The sequence below is a fragment of the Liolophura sinensis genome, chromosome 7 (genome assembly GCF_032854445.1).
Source record: "Liolophura sinensis isolate JHLJ2023 chromosome 7, CUHK_Ljap_v2, whole genome shotgun sequence".
Classification (NCBI taxonomy): domain Eukaryota; kingdom Metazoa; phylum Mollusca; class Polyplacophora; order Chitonida; family Chitonidae; genus Liolophura; species Liolophura sinensis.
The window spans coordinates 11,565,302-11,589,955 of NC_088301.1; the positions used below are offsets into that span (position 1 = coordinate 11,565,302).

General features: G+C 40.6%; 1 protein-coding gene across 1 annotated transcript; it reads left to right on the plus strand.

The window, feature by feature from the left end:
• Positions 1-449: 449 nt before the first annotated feature.
• Positions 450-20,838, plus strand: LOC135470641 (neuropeptide SIFamide receptor-like). The gene is made up of 4 exons (XM_064749676.1): positions 450-798; positions 11,813-11,908; positions 15,967-16,670; positions 19,900-20,838. Exons 1-4 carry the CDS (start codon positions 450-452, stop codon positions 20,836-20,838), a joined length of 2,088 nt encoding a protein of 695 aa, XP_064605746.1.
• The last annotated feature ends 3,816 nt before the right edge of the window (positions 20,839-24,654 follow it).

Sequence of the window (24,654 nt, forward strand, 5' to 3'; positions counted from 1 at the left end):
GCGATGATCACTACATGTATGGCCACAAAACTGTTTTCTCTGGCGCAGCTACTGGCGGTGACAACTACAGGGATGACGTAACCCACTGCATCGAGTCGCCCTCGACACCTGTCTAACACCTGACAGCTACTCAAAATCACGCACTATGTGCAAGCGACACTGCCCATGGCTTCAACCCCTCGGGATGGACAGGCTGTAGCTCCAAACAGATGAAGTCTGTAGGGACTGAGGCTGTTTGTAAACACGGAGGAATGCTATATCTGATCCTACCTCGTAGCAACAGGCTTGGGTTTCTCGAGGGAGTACGCCCTGTACACAGGTAAGCCTGGCCACAGCCCCGGATGTCATGAGTTCAACTAGGAGTAGACTCCGATGGAAAGTAGGAAAATCGACACTACTACAGGTTTGGTTGGCGACCCTGCTGTTTGTAAAAGCGGGTTGACTGGACAATGTGGTACGGGCAACTATTGGAAGAGAGCGAGGACCATTTTCTGGCCACTGTCAAACCTATCCTGAACATGGGGGACAATTGTTTATACCCTGTGTGTAACGCCAGTAACTGGACACTGTGGGACGGGGACAGAACGGCTGTTTATCAAGCAGCCATACGGGAGTTTAAACGCAGTCTTTTTACTCATCAGGACTTTCGCTCTATCATTCTTTTGCTGCTGTACGTGCCGGTGTTCTCGCTGGCATTTATCGGCAACAGTTTAGTTCTCATTGCCGTCATTCTGAACAGGACGATGAGGAATGTAACCAACCTTCTCCTGTTAAATTTAGCTGTGGCAGATCTCTCAGGTAAGTGGTTACTCGTCGATTTTTCAGGAAGTTAAAGTCATTTGCTTTATTGTTTTTCAGGAAAAACACACTATAAGTCTATACGAAAAAACGTTCTTACTCCACAATCCTTTAAAGAACAAGTTAGACACCTTATCGGGACATGCAAAGATTAGCCGTCAGTGAGAAATGATAGAAAAGGCAATCAGCAAGTTCAGTTATTCAAATTAGGTGTCCTTTTGAGCAGCTGGTACTATTGACCTGCGTAAATTTTCAGTTAGTCAACAAATATACCCCTCATGTCTCGGCTAGTAAAGAGAACGCTGAACCAAGGGTAGGTATTACAGTAACAAACATATTAATGTTTCTTTTTGTACATTTTGTCGGAAACTGTTTAGTGGAGTTCGTAGGCACAAATTTGTGGCAGGATTTGTGATGATTTTTGGTTGATATTTTACTGATTCCTGAACATATCTTATATAATGATGGTCAGTTGCAAATAACTGACTAAGTGCCTGTCAGTTCCAGAATATCATTTCACAAATTCCTTAAAGTTTTCAATAAAACAGTGTGGAGTAATTCCATGTCACAAGATATCGACTCTATTCCGGATAACTTCTCTATAGCTTTCAATAGACCACATCTCACTTCCGCCCCCTCTCCCCCTCTCTTTGTATTTGACTGGCTAATTGCGACATCTCGCGAAAAATTGTACATCCATTCTTCATTCGCTCTGTAACTGTACAGACATTTCTTGGAAATTTTGTCTCTTTAGGTGCATGTTCTGCCAAATGGAAGCGAAGGGAAAGGGTTGCCGACCTTCTTTTAGTCATTTGTTATAATCTTCTTTGTGACTGCCGAAATGAAAATAAGTGACATAGTTTACCAAGAGTACCATTACACTGTGTGAGCATGTGTGAGTGGTTCTCTCTGAGCAGGCATCGACTGAGATGATCAGCTTCCATCATAAAGTCAATAACACAGACGTCAAACGTCATTACATGCTTTATAATTGCATCGATGGGACAAATATTATACTGTGCACGACAAGCGGTAATATATTTGCAGGTATATATCACCGCTTTTATTGTTTGTCAGTTTTACACAAAGCACACAAGAGTGGTTCAAAAATAGATGCCACGCAAAAATGGACCGTTCAGAAAATACGCCAAGACAATGCCATTAGTGTACAACTAGGCATTTTCAGACCAAAGTGCCGTTCTTCTATAAATATTAGATAAAAATATATAAATCAGATCGCATGGATGCCACGCAACGCTTCTCTTTAAGACAGTTGTATATTTGTTAAATGATCATTTGAGGTATTACGCCATGCATATGGCCAGTATTTCAGTGGTATCGCGGCAACACTGTCTACTCTCCACTGTCTCCACTGAGTTTTTACCGTTTACGTCACATCGCCCACTTATTGGACGACGGAGTCTTTACTGTTTACGACACACTGACGGTATTTCACTCTTACCGTGGCGATTACGTCTACAAGATGAGTGGATGTATCTTTTCTGTTTTCCGGCACACCGGTTTTTGTAAACGTGAACAGGTTGTATGGATGTAGGTCCAAAATGGCATCATTGAGAAAATACGAATTTTTTCGACTCCGGTTTTATGCCGTTTTCTAAAAACGGTCACCGTACCACGCCAGGTACCTGGTTAACCTCCTAAGTTAAAGCTATATTCAGCACGCACTAAATTGATCTAAATCAAGCGTATGCACTAACTGCCTGCGACACAACTTAATTTTTACATTGAAATCCTAGTCCAATCTGTGAATTCCATCTGAGGAGTATACAGTTTATTTGACATGAATTTCGTATGCAGATGTAGACCATTCGGCTTGGTGAAAACGCAAGCCTGACATCGGACATAGATTGGGGTAGAATGAGAATCGCAAATTGAACATGTCAGACCTTGTATGACTATGACAATAAGTCACATTCGCATTTGCCGCCAGGCGCTGATCGGCACACTCGTCACACTCGTGGACAGTGACGGCTGATGCTTGAAGCTTCGGCTGCTTTCTGCGGCTAATAAATTGTCTAACATTTTCTGTCTAGTGTTTTCACCATTTTCATGGTGAGGGTGATTTTACAAGTGGTAGTGAAGACATGCCGGGTGTTTTGTGAGAAATTAAGACTCACAAGATTAGATATTTTATGAGAAATAGCACAGGGCTAGATGTCTTTGTGAAAATATCAAATACTATGGGTATTTGGCCAGAAAACACATAGGACTTGGCGTCTTGTGGGGAAAGACAAATTACTAGGTAATTTAGGAGTTAGGTATTTTGTGGGAAAACACACAGGTCCTGATATCTTGTGGGAAAACACACAGGGCTAGGTGTTTTGCGAGAAACTACACAGGAGTGGGTATTCTTTGGAAACTTATAGAAGACTATGGATGTTCGGCCAGAAAACACACCAGATCAAGTTTTAATTATTGCAGGTGTTTCTCGAGAAAACAAGCACGACATCATAAACAAAACATTTTTTGTCTAACTAAATGTGCTAAATACCAAGGTGATAGGGAGCGTGTAGTTTGATACTTTTTCAACATTTACATGAAGAGTTAGAATCAAACCCTAAAACTGGGGTAAACTGAAGAGACTGTATTTTAACTGGTTGCGTTTGTGACAATTTATCACATGCTATCACACCGTCGACGTCGTCGCTGCTCTGGTTTACTTTTTTATTATATAGGTGTTAGATATTGCCAGCCAACCGCTAACATGAGATGTTCTGTGAGAAAAGAACTAGGTTTTTGTACTTAAATTGGATTTGGATTTAACAGTGGTTTGGTTATATAAACGGTTGCTTAGGATTCGGTGTTAAGAGATGTTCGCCAGGATACGTGGGAAGTAAGATTTGTGTTAAATCAGGCGAAAGGATATCACTTAAGACCTGTTTCACAGTTACCATGGTTGTATCTAATTCCACTAAACCCGGGCAAGAACATACATAATATAGAACGACTAGAGCATGGAGAGTATAGCCAGAGCAGTCAAGACAGTGTGATAATTGGCAAAAGGTCGTTTACCAGTTAAATCTGTCCACCCCTCCATCACCTACAGTTAGAGTTTCACCCCATCTGTCATTTGGGTAACAACGTACAGCACCATGGTTTAATAAGCATTTAATAAACGTTTTAATGAGCAATAATTAAAAGATCATTTTTTAGATTATGTATTGGCTATTGGATCATGATTTCATTACGTTGGGTGATATCTAAATTTAGGACGCATATGGTAAGGAAGAGATCGTTTGCACAGAGGTCCGGAACCCTGGCTGCAGATTAGGAGGGATGGGGACATGATTGGTCCCCGGCCCGGGGGTCTCGGGGGATAGGGACATACTTGCTTCGGTAAACTGCACAGTCCTTCCGGCAAATCCATAGCAGAAAATTCCAGCAAGCGATGACAAGCTGATGACATATATTTGCAAACTTAGTTTCTCAGTAAATTGCTCCACCGGTTCTCTCTTAATCTCCACTCGCGACTTGAAAACAGAGGCATCGCCAGGTAATCTCCAGTAATGGAGATCGTATTAAGACAGACGTCTGCTTGCGGCCAGGCAAAAGTGTGACGTCTGAACCACCTGTAAGCCGGATGATTGGAACTGGTGGTCAGACTACATCCGTCTGACGCAGTACGTCACCCTATATCGATGGATACAAAACCAAGTATCATACACTCCCGTGTCATCTAGTCCGCAGCAGTACAACGAGATGAGAGGGATCCTCCAGACCAAACATGTGTTGTCCACAGACGATTACAGGCTCAAATAAAGGAACTCTACACTTCCCGTCAAATGGCCTAGCTATTTCCGCGATCTACAGCCAGAATCAAAAGGTCACCTTCCTATAGAGTTAGGATGTTTTATGAGACCTGTGGTTAACAAGAGGTGACCGCTCTGAGGCTGTCACCTCCAGAATCACCCACTCATTCACCGCGAGACGCTTGTCTAAATTTATCTCGATATTTTCATTTCCAGTAGAACTAACTGGAAACACCTTTGTAACCTGTTGCAAAACGCAGTTCTATACTTTTCTCAAGCATGCTACCTAAGCAAAAACATTCCTTACAGCCATGCATTAAAAGTTTCATTCTTCACATACACAATTAATTTTTATTCGACAATTTCGCCCATATCGGAATGGCGTCAGATTACAATACAGGTGATGTGTTTGGCGTAATTTCATGGTGTTAAAATTTTAAACTACTAAATGGTATTTAAATTTAAACTACAAAACGAGACTGATGCATAGGTCCTTCAAGTGATACTGCCAAAACTGTTTTAAACGGAAGACCTGATTAAAATGTTGAGAAAATATATTTCATGATGGAGGACGAATCACGTGGAAATAAACTGCTTGTAATCCAAACCACCTTTTCTAACATATGTAGAACTATCCAACTTCCTCGATCATCGGGCCTACGTCGAGATATCAAAGATTCTCCGGCCTAGGTCAAGAAACCATGGATCGTCGGGCCTAGGTCGAGATATCATCGATCGTCGGGTCTACGTCTAGATATCATCGATTGTCGGGTCTACGTCGAGATATCATCAATCGTCGGGCAGACGTCGAGATATTATATCAAAGTTATATACGATCCATTTTGTTTCTGTCGGACTTCTTTCAGAGGTCACTTGATCATGTGCAAGCATCATGTGATTCAGAATCGTTGTTGTTGTCAAATTACTGGGCGCCGCCATGATGTGACTTCTTCAGGCAAATCACATTCGTTTTCCTTCACTGATATATCGTTCACTTTGGTTCACTTTTAGATGGAGACCCGTCACACCAAAGACTTTAAAATTGATACTTGCTGCTGCCTCGCTTGTTGACCAGTACTGACAGGATAGATCAAGGAATAGGACTAAAAAACTGTTAAGTGCGACGTTAAACTCCATGTATACATACATACATACCAAATAAGACAGACACAATAATCCGTTAACAGACCCACTTCGATACAGCCGGTCACCATCTACCCGACTGACTTACACAATACGACAAATTAGGTATAAATATAAAGCTATACAATCACCGCACGGCATGCAACAAAAGCTATGTATCAGCCAATCACATAATGTCACCCAGTGAGGAAAGAAACCGGACGCCAGAACAGTGCCTATCTGGTAAAAAATACGTTTAAGTGTGCGGCGTTAAACCACGATTGTCACAGTGACGTAAATTAACCATTAATTCTCCCCGTGTAAAATGCATGGAACACGTATTCAGGAAAGACCATGATATTCTTTGGGTTCTTTCAGCGACATCAAAAACAGCTTGAATGATTAACGCGTATCCTGTGGAATACCTGGATTCTAACAACGGAATGACCAATAAAGAATCGCTTTGATCCGGCCGATCTTTGATATGATTATCGTGTGCTACGTCACAGATGACACATGACAGATTATCTGGTGAAAAATGATCTGGCTTGATGTTAACTATAAAGGGCATAGTGTTGACAAGTGCTTCGTATACACAAAGAATAATGTTAAACTTCCTCCGTCCTCTTTATTACAAGTCGCAACTCTCACGACTTTTACTCTCCATGCCAAGATGAATCACAAGCATGGCTTATATATACCATGGCAAAGCGTATCCCAAATGTGTTCTAGTGGAATCCAGGGGGCACTCATGGGCGAGCAGATTCCACGCCTGACAGGGTGTATCAGACGGAGCGTGGACACTCACAGAGAGTATTGATCGTTTGCACGCTGTTCTACGTTATCAGAGTGACATTTTAACCCAACCATATACACTTCATATATATTCCTGTGAACTAGGCAGTTCAATACCTACAATGTAAATTGTTTTTGTGTGCAAACTACAAACCGTCGTTGTGTGACAATCACGTGTGTTTTCTTACTGTCAGGGTGCTGTCCTAAAATATCACATTCGTTTCCACAAGATCAGTTAATCTCATTGCATTATGCAATCGTGTCACGTCTCATTGAAGAATTCCAGGAAGACACTGACTTTTCTCTGTTTCTCTGTGCATGTAAAGAACGTCATCCTAAAATCTCAAGATCTTTGATTCACAGTAATCACAAGATATGTAAAGAGCCAAACAAAAAAGATCCGTCTTATTGTTTAATGTTTACGTTTGTTTATGGTTGATTGACTACATATACCAGATCAAAGTCTGCATAAACTCTTCACGTTCTGGAAACATTCTGTGTTCTTTTTACGTTGGTCTTTATATAACTGTCTCAATTTAGTTGGAAAAAAAAGACTGTCATTTTGTCACAAGCTGGGATGCATGCGCATTTTAAAAATGTACCCCTCCATCAAGAACGTGATCACCACTTACAACAAGAATAACAGCAACGATGTCGTCCTAAAGAGCGGTACGTCACAGCTAAATTGTAAACGGTTGCACAAAACAAGCGGTACGGCCGTTTGACATTTAGCTCCAGTCAGGATTTTAGTCTTGCTGCCAATAACAAGGCTTATGCTGTAGCATCAAGCACACATCATAGCTCCGCTGTTTAAATGGAACGAAAATCAACATCGTTCCTCTTGGAAAACATGACGGTTCCAGGTCCTTGTAGGGACAGACTGACTGCCTTGGGTGCCGATCAGGGTCCATTTTTCTACAGCAATCTTCGCGTGAAGTGCCAAAATAGCCGAGAAAAGGAGATATGTGGAATATAAAGCCTGATTCAATAAAGTTATATGTTGCAGTGTGAAGTTGATTTTAGGTGCAATGTATGTCACATCTGATATTAGATGTGTTGCCTTATGTTGCCAGGGTGTATATGTATATAATACAGTTTAAATGGGTAATGAAATGCGTGTAATGGCAATCCAACCCGGGCTGACCATCGTTCTCAGTTGTCAGAAGTGCAAATACTGGTGTGTCAAGGTTATTCCACCAAACATCTGTTTTTTTTATTGTATGTTTAGTGTGATGACAACACAGCACTTTGAGTAATTCTGGACCAGTGGCGTCTAATGAATTACAATTAACATCACTGCATTTTTTTACCTCGTTCTGCTTAAGCCATGGTGCTGAGGGTCATGTAATTTGCTACTGTTTAAGCATTTACATAAACAGAATAAAACCCTAAATGAGGTAAACTGACAGGAGGCCAGATTTCGCCGGCCACGTGTGACTATTTGCCAGCTATCACACTGTCGTCATTGCTCTGGCTTTATTCTGTGCTATACATCTTAATTATATTCTCTCAGAGTTTCCTCAGTTTTACAATATAATTTTCTTGTAAATAAATATAGACAGAGCGTTTGGAATCTCTGACGCTCTTCTTCGTGATGGTGTCTAATTACACTTGAATCGGGGCTATTGATTGTATATTCATCGTGTTGAACTAGATCGCCACGTTGGATATATGAACAGTTACAATCAAAGCACAACTACACGAGCTACGTATTTCATTATCGACGGCCAATACACTACCATGATACACGATTTGAAAACTGAGTTCATTCATTCGCCTAGAACATTACTTACGTCTTCCCAATATCTCTGAAAACTGTTGACCGCCTCTCTTTTCATGAGCTCGCCGGAATTGTTTTACATTATATTCTTTCTGAGTTCTTTGGTAGTTTGTGCCAATCTTCGTTTTGGCTATTGGCCTTACTATCACTGACTTGAAACTTTCATTTTGGTTAACAGCTGGTATACACGTTTCGACGGATAGTTTCTTGTAATATATGAGTACCACGTTAACCGTTGATACTCCACAAATCCTAATCGCTAATTCAGGAATGACCAATAGAGCACACACAGGTCTAATGTTACTCACTAAAATATGAATGATATCTGTCTGGAGCGGGGCCTTCGTGGTTTTAATAGTTACGGGCTTATTGTGTACAATATTTGTGACCCCCCCCCCACACACACATATTTACTCTTACCCTAGGCGCCTCTTCTCATACACAGATTTAATTCATTCAAATTTCAAAGGAATTTTTATACAATTGAAAGCTGCATATTCGCTGCTACTGTATTCCAGGCCATCGGACAATGGGATTGTGTGTTCAAATCCAGCTCTCGCTCTTTCGGCTAAGGCTTTACGTCATGAACTTAATCAGGCATTTGGCTAAGGTATGTGCTTAGTTTACTCCTAGGACTTTGACATTAAATCTGATTGCAGTCACACAATTAAAAGGATTATTTTAAATGCAAATCATCCTGGCAGTTCAAATATAACAAGACACACTGAATCATTTCTGGACAAAATAGAATAAAATCTTCCATAACAGTCTGATATTGGTGTGACATCAATACTGGACCTTTTTTACCGATTTAAAATATTGATAAGCTTCGCCAGAACATTTGGAAGGCTTATGTAGGTTTACGGCGGTTATCGTTTGCTCATTAAGTGTTGGCAAACTGTTGCCAAGGAAATGAACAGAGATATTATAAAATGTTGTCGCTTCGCTAGGAAAAATAAGCTCATCTGTGTGCGTATACAAGTCATTGAATGATAAACGGCTTGATTGAAAAGGTACAAATGTCACGCTGACATGTGATTTCGTCGAAATCCGTCCTGTATCGATTTGTTGGGTCTTTACAATGGAATGCACACTTTAACTACTCTATTGTCCTAGACCATGCAGTATCGAGTGGTCACTGGCCACTAGCGCGGGCTTTGGTTTCTAACGGAAGTCTTTACATCCCTGATACATTACTCTCACACAACCCGTTTCGTGATTTCACGTCTGGAGATTTCGAGCGAATTATTAAATTGTTTGCTTCGGTGAAAAGGAATATATATAATAGATGGAGCGGGCGTGAGGAATAATTCTAGGTGTTGTGTGGCGGTCAGCACAAAGGGCCAACGACGTTCCTCTGACATGTTGATACATGTCTTGTAATTTTATATGAATGACAAGACAATGGTTCGGCCACCAAGATCATTGATGACCAATGCTGTGCAGCTTTTTCTTACCACGGCATGAAATATATGTAATGTTTCTGCTACTAGTCAAAACCTATTGCCAGAAGCTATCCATCAAGTCTTGTATCGTCTTTCGTCATGCTGCTTGAAATCCAGTAGTCATACTTCCAAGCTAGCTTTTATTTTCGAATTCCTTTTTTTCTCTGTGGTGCTTTGTACACCTATAGGTAACATCAAAGATATTACAGATGAAAGACTGAATAGACTCATTTGGCTTTCTCGCTCAGTCTCGTCCCCATGAATTACTCTGTGATCTCTGTGAAATTCAACTGTGCATGGATGCAGCATGAGCTCCAGTAGGCTACTTGGGTTCACAATTACTGATCAGTATGTATACATGTACGATTGCACGTATACATGTGCTTGGGATTTTACGTCGTACTTAACAATTTTTACTCATATGACATTATCACATGGGTCCATGCCTACGAAGTGCTGCCGCCACTGAACTATCATGTCGGGTTTTGATTGCAACTGTTCATGAAAGCACGATGTTGATAAAATGGACATGTATGCTTATGCAGCTCCTAGCACCTGTTAAGCAGAATTGGACAACACTGTATGACACAAATCCGGAGCCCCGACTGGGATTTGAAGTGTAGGACTATACAGATTTTGTATTGATATTTTATCAGTATTTTAACTACTCGGGTAAAAGCTTTACAGGTATAGTAACTATATGCGTCGTTTATAAGGGTGTTGGATAGTACGCTTTTGTATGGGTTATAATTAGATGGGTACACAATAATACAGGATTGATAAATACCTATACTGTATATAGGCGCAGGATGACATAGGCGTAAAGTAACCATTCAATTTAGCAAAACAAACAATCCATGCAGCTCATTTCAAAGATATTTCCAGATCACATGGCTGTAGTTTTGTTCTCGCCACGACCGCCGACCTTCTTGTGTCCCCCGGTCAAATAAACAGATAAAAGGCTATTGTATCGGCACGCGTGCACGCGTCTTACATAGGACCAAAAAAAGCACATATTGATTTATGTTTATGCTATGTTTATAACAACTGAGATTTTGGCAATACAAGATGCGGTTGAGTTTTATATTTTATGTGTATTTTTCTAAGTTTTAAAGCTTACAGGCTTAATCTGTGCCCGTCCAAGTAAAGTTACAGATGTCAGAAAGATTACCACATAGATACAGACTAGCGAGCCAGCCAGGAACAGACATCTTTATGAGGTGACAAGTTCCATATAAACCTGCCTTGATTCAGCAGCCTGGGGAATGGCTGTAGTTTACTTCGGGTACACTGTTTTTTTCGGGTACACTGCCCATATACCTTTCCGCCGGCGTATAAGTAAAAAATTCCGACGTATGGCGTTAAACATCAATCAAATGAATAAATAAATTAAAAAATCAAAGTCTCCAGCTAACGCATTGGTCTAGCGCCTCACGTTTACCTTCGCTGATTTTATTTTTGGAGTTTTCGTTCTCATTGAATTAAATGAAGCCACATCTTTATTCCATAATTCTGTAGATTCCATATCACTTTGACATGACATCGGCTGATTGATCCTTAACAGTTCACTGTGCCCAGATGCCTAGATGACATTTCACGCCCGACTTCCTTGGTGTGACGCCCTAGCGAATCGTAGCCCCGTTAATATGCAAGGCCATTAACGCTTCCCTGGTTCAAAGGGAAACCGCTATGATCTCACGGCATTGATGTTCAACGCGACGTTAGATCGGAAGAAATCAGTTCATTTAACTTTTGGTTTGGAACTAATACGGCTATCCATGAAAGCGAACGCTATATATATATATATATATATATATATATATATATATATATATATATATATATATTTTTATGGACAACTCATGTGAGCGATAAGATTTCTTGGGATACGTATGGCCGTTTGCTGCTCTTGTTTTACCCAGTATGTTATAGGGTTCTGTGTATGAATTCATGAAATGTTTAGTAGTATAAGGTGTGTGTCAGAAAACAATTACTGTCCATCAAGATATGCGCGCTTCTGTTTTATGTGATTTTAGAACTTCAGTCAAATCTTCCGAATAATTATCTTTGTGTTGGCCTAATGATTCTTTTTATTTCTGCAGTGAGCCTAATATGTGTTCCTATAGCAGTGGGGGAGAGCGTGTACAAGGCTTGGCTTTTCGGTGGCTTCATGTGCAAGTTTGCTACCTTTCTACAAGGTAAGGCACACCTGCTTGCAGGTTCTTGTCTAATCGATCCGAATATAACTGACAAGTATGATTCATTGTCACTCATCGGGTAAGCTACGTAATGCTGTCATGAATACAATTAGCGAAACCGACAGACTCCAGGTGTGACCATCAACTGTTGATAGTTTGATATACCTTCATAGGATTCTTGAAAAGTGACCAAATGCGGGAGAGCAAGAGAAATGATGCCAAAAGGAATTTTGCACAATTTTAATTTTTTTTTTCGGGTTTTATTCCATGTCTCAACTCAAAATTACCCCTCTATTTTATAGTTTCTTTCAGAAATCGGAAATCACCCCCTCCCCCCACCGTAGGTTGCAGTTAAAAGACATTTTTACCACTCCCCCCCCCTCCCCTCAGCTCATCCCGCAAAGAAGGCTACGAATTGTTCGTCTTAGATATATTGGGCGCGTATATATTTTAGATATATAGTGCTTAGAATGGCGATCAAATGTTGACAATGGGATGTAGCACAAACCCCATGTTACCAGCCAAAACAAATAGTTTATTGGAATGTTTTTAAGAAACTTCATTTTTTAAAAAAAGAAATGAAATAGGATGTATATTCATCGTGTTGAACGCGATCACCACGTTATATATGGTGATCATATATGAACAGTTGCAAATCAAAGCACAAGTGAGATACATATTTTGTTATCCACAACTTATTTTCTAGCTTGCTCCATGATTTGAATACTGAATTGACTCAGTGGCCTAGAACATTCCTTGCGTCTTTATAACGTTCTATTTTCGTACTTTATATGCTTGTCCTTACTTATATGCTTGCTCTTTGGTAGTTTGTGTTAAACGTGGCCTTTTCTGACCACAATGGGACCACTGACGTCGCAAAAAGTCTTTGCTACTTAACATATATTTGACTGCTACGTTCATATTCGTATATTCATAGTTCTATGAACCCATTCACCAATTTGATCTTGAAACGAATTATGTCAGGCAAAAACTATAATGTGATGTAACTGATACCTTCTGAGTCTCAACCGACCACCCTAGAATCTGATTTTTTAACACAATTTACCTGGGTTAATTCTAAAAAAAATAAATCCGACTCTTTTCTTGGACAGTTTTTATTGTTCTTTCATCTCTAATATATACATCATTTTAGAGTGGTCTTTGCCTTTAACGAAAGCAAGGCCACAGTATTAAATCAAATCACAACTACGCACCTACGCAGCCATACCCTGGTGTGCCATATTTAACTTTGTAAAAAATGTCAATACAGGTAAATAAATGACAAACTATAGAGGCTTTCAAACATCTCCCACTTTGTGAAACAAACTCGAAATTCTTACCATGTTATGTTATAGGTGTTAGGCCATGTAAATGAACTCGTACATTTACCAGCCTGAGCCTCTACCAAATTTGAACTGGGATGAATCTTTTCCCTGTTATATCAGTCTAGTTGTCTCTGTTTAAAGTACTTCTATATAGCTTACACTACTTTTGGTGTAGAGGTCGGGTCTATAAAGTACTGTTGGCCAACGTGATGTTTGCATACGTGACGCTAAGCGTCATTCTACAGAGCTCACTAGCAAACCTCCATGGGATCTCTTTGGCCATTCTCCATAAAATTGACTTTATTTATTTATTATTTATTTGATTGGTGTTTTACGCCGTTTAATTATATAAAGACTATTTCACTTATACGAACATTATGGGGTGCGGGGTGGGGGAGACAGGGGAAAAACCCACGGCCATCGGTAGGTTGCTGTGAGACCTTCGCTATGTCCACGAAAATGACCGTTGAAAATATTTGTGATGTCATCATTGCTTACTCTGCATATGCCATATTTTCGATATTCAACACTGCACCTTCTAGGGGTCCTCAGCAAATACATCGCCAAATATACAGTCGCTCGGATAAACGTTTGTGCAAACAGCCAGAACAAATATTCCTTCCTTTATAGTTAGATTCAAAAAAAGATTGATCAAACTGTGTGCGGTTTACGTAGAAAAGGCTTTTTGGCTGCTAATTCTTTAAAATTCAAATTCAATCCAGTTGTTGAACTATTATTTGAACAACTGAATTTACAGGTAAAAAATTCCAGTTCCTTGCGGTAAAGCTAAAGAGCATTCCTAATAAACGTCTTTGAAATTAAACGATGCAGGGCGAGATCTAAACTTCTACTACCCAGAGTAAAAAGAAGCGGATGTGCCTGTGGTGGATTTGTTCGTACACATAAAGGACTCTTGGTCGCTGCCAAAACACTTATGTTCGTCTACTTCTATTTTCATCTTGTTCATGTCAGAATGTGCTGAACTTTTGACAACCCTTTACGTTGATTTGTTCTGAGTGAAGCTCCGGAAACTACAAATGCATCAATATGCAGCTGTGTGGGTAGTGTTTGTGTTCGGTGTCGTTGCCATGTGACAAAAGCACATAATCAGGTGCTTCGCGCTCTGAAGCGGAAAAAACTTCAAATAGGCATTCTTAAGGGCAGACAACAACATTTAGTGAAGGAATCATTCGGAACAAGCTCCGGGTTTTTCACTCATTTATCAAACTTCATCGGAGAGTTCCAATGGAATGACATATTGTATGACTTGGGTCCTACACCAGTCTACTTTATACCACAACTTTTCACCTGTGAAATCTAGACACAATGATTATTTGTATTCAGAGAGGAATTAATTCCAAAATTTGTTGTAAGAAACTTCACCGGAGAGTTTTAGCAATACATCAACCAGCATAAATCCAAGCGAACTTTTGTTAATGTTTTAGAATAGCCGAAAATAATTACCTCTTTCAAAATGTCAGCTCATATGTGCACGTGTTAGTGTTCAAAATCGGTAATAAACTTCCTAAAATGTGATTGGATTAAACAACAAATTTTCAAATTTTAGAATCACTTTCACACTATAAATAGTACAAGTCCGAGTCTTGTATTTTTGCAAGACGTTCATTTGAACTATTCGTGGTGAATAGAAAAAAAATTATTTAATTAGCGGATGTGGATTGTTTGCCAAAAATCTGCAGTACAGCCTCTCAGTTTAAACTCTTGTTGAGAATTCTCAGCTACTCACTAGCTACTCGTGTAAAAAGTCCGAGAATCTGAGAAAACTTGGACCTTTTCGGTTATGCGGTTAATCTTATTGTGTCAGCCAAGTTTTTGCGTCGCGACAACGATTTGTGGGTAGACTTGCAATTATGCACGAGGAGTTCATAAAAAAACCCAAACGTTTTAACACAGTGATCCAAAGCTGTGCAGTCTATTGCTCTTTCCTGTGGAAGGTCATACATTTTAGGTGAGCGGGTGGTGCTCGGGGTTTGAAGTCGCACTTAACAATTTTTCAGACATATGACGACAAAGGATTCCTTGAGTGTATGTAATGTGCCTCCTCGTTGCAGGACGGATTTCCACCGCTCTTTTATCTAGTGCTGCTTCACTGAGACGACTTACCGAAGGCAAGTAAACCTGCCCTGCCCGAGCCATTATACTGATACGGTTCAACCAGTTGTTGCACTATCCCTTTAATGCTGAACGCCAAGCGAGGACGTTACACCGGCCTCTTTATTAAGGTCTTAGGTGTGACCCTAGATCTAACGCCCCATGGAGCTGAAGCTCTACCAACTGTGCTATCGGGACCGGTTACACACACACATTTTGGTGCACGTGTGCAAATAAAACATGTTGGCAGTATACAAGTACTGCAGCATTACAACGTAAACAATGTGTTTTCATTCGGATTTGGGTACCTTTCTCCCATCAGATTCTGTCATTACAAGGGAACAACTGCTAATCCAGCTTGGACCAGAACTTCCATTTTGCGGGGAAATTTTGGGGCTAATCCAGATCCAGTCAATTTTTTTAACGGTGCTCGGGGAAACCCACGACCATCCGCAGGTTGCTGACAAATCTTCCCACGTACGGCCGCTATATTATACTTGTACATGTAATAGGTAATCATTTTGTTTTTAGAAGGCAAAAATTAAATCGTAAGTAATTCTACTACCTTCTGTTTACAGTTAGCAATTAGTTGATTATCGATTCCTGTGCTAATTTTTCCAGGTACGACTGTGACGGCCAGCATCTTCACGATTTCTCTTCTTAGCGTAGACCGATATATGGCTATCAAGAAACCTGTCATTTCGCGCCGAATCGGATCACCAAGGGTAGCAGCGAAACTGATTTTCTTTGTCTGGACAGCTGCCGCCTTGCCAATGATTCCTTTGTTCCTATTCAGGAAAGTCGACGAAATCAGCTTTCCCTCAGAAAGCAGTGTTCATTTTTGCCGTGAGGACTGGTTATCTCCCCTTGACAGACTGATCTACGACATTTCTGTTTGCGTCGTAGTTTACCTAATACCAGGCGTTACCATAACGACGTCCTACTCCTTGATTGGACGTAAGCTATGGCACGAGGACGAGAACTTACAGCGTCAAGAGTCTGAGATCAGCCGACGAATCAGCCGTCAGGTGATGAATTCAAGGAAGAGAATCGCTAAGATGCTCATCGTCTTGGCCGTGCTCTTCGCCGTCTGCTGGTTGCCGTACCACATCACGTGTTTGCAAATTGACGTCACTCACGTCCTCAGTGGCTTCCGGCGGAGTGACGTCACACATGCAATGACGGCGTTACCCTACACAATCCTAATGGGTCACGCAAACAGCGCTATTAATCCTATTATCTATTTCTACGCCAGTCGAAGTTTTCGCAGATGTGTGCTTAAAGTTGTCCGCTGCGCAAGGCGGACCGATGGAGAGGATGACCAGGTGAGTTTAGGCTTGTAAACGTCCTTGACATTGGACGGTTGTATTGTTAGTTTAGGGACTTGTTCACAAAGCGGAAAGGGCTAATCTTAGTCGGCTGACTTGGCTAGTCGTTTGTGTAAGCCGTTTAACAAAGAAAATATTTGGCTATCGACTTAAGCTTTTTTGTCCTAGCCCCAAACAATTAGTCATATCCGGGGGTGGCAAGAGGCGGAAGAAGCTAATTTATTCAAAAATAAGGCACATAGCACTCTCTTCGGATCTCCCTCAATTCCACAGCAATAACAGAAAACTTTAGTGGATAGTTGACTATTTTCTTTGTGAAACGGCGTCGACAAATGTACCAATGGACTGGCCTATCCGGCTAAGACTAGCCTTACACTTTTTGTGATAGAGGCCCCTGGAAACCGATAGAAGACTACAATACCGTGCGGTTTCGCTACGTCATTGCCTCGACCTTTGTAATTTAGGTGCAGACAGACATGCAGAGATTCTCTCCTCTCTACTCTGTTGCTGCGCTACCTTGCATTACATTACAAAGGTCAAGGTCGTGAGGTGAAGAACGATCCTCTATCGGCTTCCGTAATTTCTCTATCTGACAAAACGATGTTTGGATGACTATAAATTACTTTTAAATAATACTGAGTTATCATCCAGTATAAAAGATTAAAGTATTGAGAGTAAAATCAGAGCGGCGACAACAGTGTGATAGTTAAGAAAAGTTAACACGTGTGAATTTATGTGTGAAGTTAGAGTTTTATTCTAAATGTGCATGTAACTTATACGCTCCCTGACACCATGGCTTAAGCCAAATTAGTTAAAACAAAATACACCGATGACAAAAGCAACTTATTAGACGCCACTGGTCTAGAATTACGCAATAGGCTGTGTTGTCATCACATTTAATAAACAATCACATGAAAACAGTTTATAGAAACCTCGAGGATGCCTAGCCCACTAGCAGATCAAGATAGGCTAGCTCCATATATGGATGATGTCTAAGGAGAGATAATTCAGTCATATAGCCCATGCCTGGGGCCAAGTATGCTATATCATTATGCCTGTCTTGGTCCTTGGGCAATATCTCAGTATTAGTTCTCATTAACTGAGGCAATCAAAGTAGATATAAATGGTTTGCTCTTCCATTCAATATACTGATCACCAGTTGCCACTTTCAGAAAGCGGCGTACGACATTTTTTATCGTACATTTGTTGTACGATATTTTGTACTATTAACGTACTATTGTCCTCTGTGTCGTATATGTACAAGTGCGACATCTTTGTGAAAGTGGTCCCTGAGATTAGGCAAACGCCATATTTACAGTCTGATTAACGTTCAACATAGGATGCTTAAAATATGTCGAATTTAGTGTCAAATCTAAATTAGACTACAAAAGTGAATTTGTTTCCGGTTAGCGCGTAAACAGTTGTTTCATACACTACTTCGGTCGCATTTTACTATTCGGATAAGAACGAATGCAAAAGGCAGTGAGCTTTGCACTTTACCTGTTATAAATACGAAGCTGCCAAAGGCAACCTGGAACCGTTTCTATAAAAGACACTTTATTCTTGAATACCTGCAGAACTCCAGTCAGAATGGTCAGATCTGATCACAGTGTAGCGCTGCAGAGACAGATGACATTTATTATGGTGTCCGATGAGTATTTCCTTTTTCAACCCTGGAGGCCAGGCTTTTGGCTTTTGGAACAAATCCCAGTGAATTCCACGGTATTATGACGTATAGAAAAAAGGGTTAATGGCTGTATTCATATGATCATTAAGATATTTGACATGGAGCGAGAGTTCATTACAACTCTTTACAGAATTCTTTATACATGCAAGACCATATCATATTCTCCTTGTCCACGGAACATTATATTTTAGTCTAAGCATGAAAATCCTGCACGGCTTTGTTCATTTTTCTCTCCTTTTGGGAGTACAGATTACTGAACAGGCGGTACCGCTTTAGATTCCTTAAAATTCCTTGCCTCGAACATAATACCCACATATGCCTTGCCTTTATGCGACTGAGCCTTGGTAAATCTGAAGGATATAGTGCTTTGCACTACATATGGAACTCTCTGAAACGCTACAGTTGGTTTTGATATATAACACATAACCTTATACAAAATAAAATTAAAGATTACCGCATACAGAAAAAAACCCAGAGCAGCTACGACAATGATATAATTGGCAAATGGTCACACGCAGCCGAGGAAAAGCTAAGTGTTCACATGCATTGCTAATAGAGGCAGTAACGCCACCATTCTTCAGAATGATAATATATAACCGCTGCAGAAATATTGTCTTTATAAGCACCTAGCGAGAATACATGTAACTGTACTCCTAGGGTGCTAATTAACATCCGAGTTTCTGAATCGTGCGTTAAATGTCACCAGGCTGTTACGACGACAGTACAAAAGCCGTGGGCTATACTAAAGCCTTACAGAGCCTTTCCATAACATATGTTCATGGTGTTTGACTTGTACTCTGCTGCATGTCCATTTGGGCTGATCGTTAATGACACTGTTCATGACCTAATACTCATCAGCAGACCTGTGCTTAGAAGTGTACAACTCTTAATTACCTCAGCTCTGCTGAGATCAATCAGCAACTTGGAGGCTTTGTACATGAGCCGTATTTTGGGTATGGCTCTGATGGAATTCATGACAAAGTATATTCATAACGGAATATCTCGAATTGTTCATCCGCGTTTGGTAATAAGGACTTCATAGACAGCAAACGAAACAGCACTAGAGTTTTCAGAAAATATTTGACAATTAATTGAGAGTTATGTGCAGCATTTAAGGCACACTTGGTCGCTTGTAGTGAAGATCTCAAGCTGCGGAACAAGAAGTTGCCTAATAAAAAACGCGTTTACACTATGTGCATGACTTATCTAATCCACTGGTGGAATTTGGTTTAGCGAAATGGAAATAGGGCAGACACTGAGGGCATTACGAAGCGATCTTAGACTTAAATCAAAATTTGAAATCACTTTTAAAATTGTTATGTCTACGTAGCAAGGTCGAAATATTTGCTTGGCAGTGTAAATTGTGGGTAAGTTATTGAAAAATAGAAATCAGCTAAAATAACTATGAATAAAATAATTCTTCTTGTACCATTATTTTGTCTTTCACGATTGAACTCATCACGACGCGATTATCTTCTCCGCACAATCATTTTCCCGTCACGATTAGGCTGTTCACCACTTTTGTTTTCTCTTTGCCAGAATCACGTCGTCGTCAAGTATACACCTGCCACGGAAGGTCGACGGAAGCCGTTGGTTCGAATCTTGTCATCCACAACAACAGGAAAGAGGTCCAAGTCAAGATCTACAGCGAGCTCCAGACTGTCCCGTTCCACTAGTCTGCGGTCCTCTCGGTCATTCCGATCCTCCGGCAGTTTTCGTCGGCATGAGACGTCCGGAAAAGCACCCATGAAATGTTCACTATCCAAGCTGAAAGATGCGAAGGCACACGAGAAAAAAGCGACCATTCCTTTGATAAACGTGCCAGATGTCAAGTCATCAAATACATCAAACACTCACAACGAGAATGATAACTGCGATAAGCACCGTCGAGATATTTTCAGCTGCACTTTGAGTATACCCACGACTATTAACGAAGAAAGCCGAAGTTCGCGGCCTACAACTCCTATGCGCGATCTACCATCCGCCATTCCGGAGGAGGACCTTCCGGAAGTCACGAGTTACCCCATAAAGAGAGATATGATGGGTGTTTCCATGGGACTGTTGGATTTCAATCAGGGACGTTTACCAGCCAAGGAATCAACTGTGTTTATCTTCCCTGAATCGCCTTGTATGTCACCTAACGCCATCCCACTGCCTAAGATCCAGCTGACTTTGACGGGAGATATAACGGCCATACAACCGGGGGATATTTCAGAGGCGGAAGAAATAACTTATAACCAAACACCCAGTACTGATGACATTTTCCTAAACGGAGGAAATGGTATCTTTCATAGCCAAGCTAGAGACAATCCAAGACAAAATGTCCAAGATCATGGGCCTACATGTCAAACTGGAGACTACGTGATACCAGCTGGAAACTTTTCAAGCGACCATGAAATAAAAGCTGCTGTAAATATGTGCGGGGTGGGTGCGTGTGAAGGGGGGGTAAATGGTGACAGGGAGCATTCGGAAACGTAGAAGAGAAGGAAACATTTGGAAGCATTTGGAAGAACAGATAAGGAATATTCGGAAACATAGAACAGACAGGGAATATTCTGAACGTCGGCCAGGCAAGAAATATTCAGAAACATAGAGCAGACAAGGGATGTTCGGAAAGGGAATATTCGGAAATGTAAAGCAGACAGGGAACATTCAACAACGGAAGGTGCACACTGAATATTTGGAAACGTAGAAGAGATAGGAAATATCCGGATATGTAGAACAGACTAGCAATATTTGGAAACATGGAAGACACAGGGAATATTCTGAATGTCAAACAGGCATGGAATATTTGAAAATATAGAGCAGGCAAGGAATATTCAGGAACGTAGGGTGGAGAGTAAATATACGGAAACGAAGATAGGACAGGAAATATCGGGAACCCTGACCGGCCGGGAAATATTCGGAAACGTATATCAAAGAATGTTTCGAAACGTAAAGCAGACGTGAGATATTGAAATTTTGTTTGATGGGATAGAGCTGTAAACTTCACGCTACAAAATCGAGAATTATGTCTGCAATCATGTCAAGCAGAAAAAACACGAAAGATCAGAATGTACTGCAGTTGACGGAAAGAGAACAAAGGATGAACAGAAATGTAAACATATTTTGCGGAACGGGTAGGTGTGGTATGACATACAGCAGTAGACCAGTAGAAAGCAAAGACTGTGGGAAGTCATTGGCTTGGGTGAGAAAGTTACCACGTTCTAGAAAAAGCATAGGTTTCTCTTTTACTTTTTGTGTTTTTTTTCAGATAGTAATTCTGTTGAACTATAAACAGGTATCTTAAAATCACCTTTACAGAAAGAAAATCAAGAACTGTGTTACTGGTGCACTAGTTTAGCTGCCAAACTTGGATCCGTTTGCATGGGGGACGTGAGAGAGTGGGGAGGATATTAAAAGGCTGCCTGTGTACAGGAAATAAAACCTGGTCAGCAGAGGACAGGGGAGGAGAGGCCTGCATGAATAAAGACGCAATCCTCCAGCAGACTTGTTTAGATCAATACATCTGCGAAAGTATGTCCCTAGCCACAGGCACTTAATACACGACCAGTTTCTTGCATTTTTTTCTGTTGTTGACATTTGCGTGAGGTTGTTAATATTTTATCTTGTTTTCCTCCCTCAATCCCCCACCGACGACCTTTGTATAGCCGGCTCTATCAGATGGAGACGAACAATTGTTTGTGAGGAATCACACTCTTGGTTAGACTGTTGGACGTGTATAGTGACGTAAAACAGCTTACAGCCAGCCATCGAAGCGGCAAGGACAGTCGGGAGATTTCCACCATCGCCATTATGTTTAATTATTTCTGAGGTTGATATTAATGGTGTTAGCCTTTGGCAACACGGCTCCACCTGACCATTAGGCCTACGGCTTGCCTTTATATACACTTATCCCTGACTTTATTACATCCGCTGGTGATATCCTCATGTTCTGTAAAATGGCGGATGTTTGTACCCTAGATAATGGTATAACGCTCTGACAGATTCCCCCATTTGAGATTAGTGTGATCATTGCGCATGTCTATACGTGTTAAACATTGTTGCGCGTCATTTCGTGATTCCCTCCCAGGTGTATTTAGAACACAGGTCCGTACATTAAAGCTGGCCTATCCGCGGATTCTGTGATTTGGAAACAGCGCTCACGTTTTGAAACTTTCTTCCTGACACACACAAACCCGTTTGGCTGACAATCCTGCCTTGTGTTGAGCAAAGCTGTACTTGATTATAACTCACGTGAGCACGTATTTTGGACGAGATGGTCTTTACACTCCCAGACGATGATCACTATTCCGTTAAATTCGGGAAGTTTTCATAACGCTCTACAACACAATAGCTGTTATATACAATTGTTATCAGTGAAATTATGTAACCTTGTACGTGTTATTATGTTTTGATCTCGAAATCACAACTCCGCTGAATACCGGTACTATCGATATTCTTTTATGAAAATGAAAAGTATTTTTTGGAATATACAACGATTATTTCGGCCTTTTTATTTTCGCTTACATAGTTGTTTCCGACAGATATGAGTCTCTCTATGCGTTCTAGATTATTGCGTAGAATGTTTGGAAAACGTTATAGAATACCGTGACCGTGACATGATACAACGTGAATACCGTGACCGTGACATAACGTGACCGTGACATGATACCATGTGATTTAAAAAATGTTAACCGAACTACATTAAACTGTAATTTTGTTTCCTGCAAATGCACACCAACTAAAAAAAATATTCAAGGCGTGGCAGTCGGGCTCAGTCCGATCATATACTTGTAGGATTTTATATTGTCGTTTTCGGTCATTTCTTTCAAGAGGAAACAGTAACGCCCAATCAAAGAAATATTATCTGCAATTAATTAGCCAAAGGGAAAGTACTTCATGCATGAGTTTTCATGAATAATTCGTGTATTAAAGTTTAAATATGGGATATATATCTAGGATTACAGTTTCGGTCCCAATAAAGGCTGTCGGGCGGGTGAATGGGAGCGGATAAAGGAATCTTAAACTGCACATGCAAAACGAATAGAACTGTAGCTGGAATACAAAGCCGTAAAGTGTAACTATTTGTATAGTACATACACACTGTGCAAGGGAATTGGAATTCTGGTTACCATGGCAAAGCTCAGCAGATATGGATAAATGAGAGGTGTGAGACATCATCCAAACAACTGCATGTGCAAGCCAGTTACACTCATTTGTAAACCACTTTACACATACAGCAAATGGCAATTTGGTTACCATGACAACTGCGGAAACAGACAAATGTGAGACGAGCTACCACGACGACAACAATGGGGACCCGCTGTCTTTCTCATTAAGATCTACCCTCAAAAGACGAGATCTATAGCAACGTAAGGGTGGAATACAGATGCAAGAGGAAACGGAAGCTCTCTTATCACAAACACGACTAGTTTTACCAGTGGTGTTTAACAAAAAACATATAAATAAGTGAAACTAAATTTTGCGATGGAAACATATACAGGTACCTTTTGTACGCAATGGTGAATCGGGTCCAAGCCAGACTGACCTTTGATCTCATGCAATACATGAGAGCTAGGTGATCAGACTGGCCACAAATCGTCATGGCAAATGTAGGCATGGACAATGAGCCAGCAATTATAGTGGGAGGAAACCGGACAGAGCTCGGGGAAATACAAGACCATCCGCAATTTGTCGGCAGACTTTCCCACGTACGTCCGGAAAGGAGGTCAGCATGAGCTAGACTTGAACTCACAGCATTGGTGAGGTCCTCTATATCCGATCTCGTTCTTATCTAAAGAGTTGGCACCCTGTTGTTACTGGTATACAGTATCTGGATCCGGCATGTCCAGTTTCGTCTACGCATGGACAAATCCGTCTGCCGTTGTAAAAGTGAAATATTCAATGCAAGACATCAATAACACAAACAAATAAACAACTATAGGTGTCTCCCGTGCCTGTATACCTTCCTTAATACAACCAGCGAGAAAAAATTAAATTAATCCCACCTCAGCACAACTGTATGCTACTAGTATGTTGTATAATTACAATTTCTTAAATAGCGAACGCCCCTTTTGGTAGGAGGTAATATCGTACAACTGGTGGATGTGTACAACTGTAACAGTTATGCCAGGGGAAAAACTCTTTCTTTTATGATTTTCCAAAGCTCTTGGATGTTTTGAAAATTTGTACCTTTTCTAAAATTTGATAGCGAACAATGATTATTAAGATAACAAAGAACGTAGACGCAGCCGAAACCGCTTTCGGATCTGCTTATTTGTTTTTTGTTTTTTTTGAGTTGATAAGTTGAAA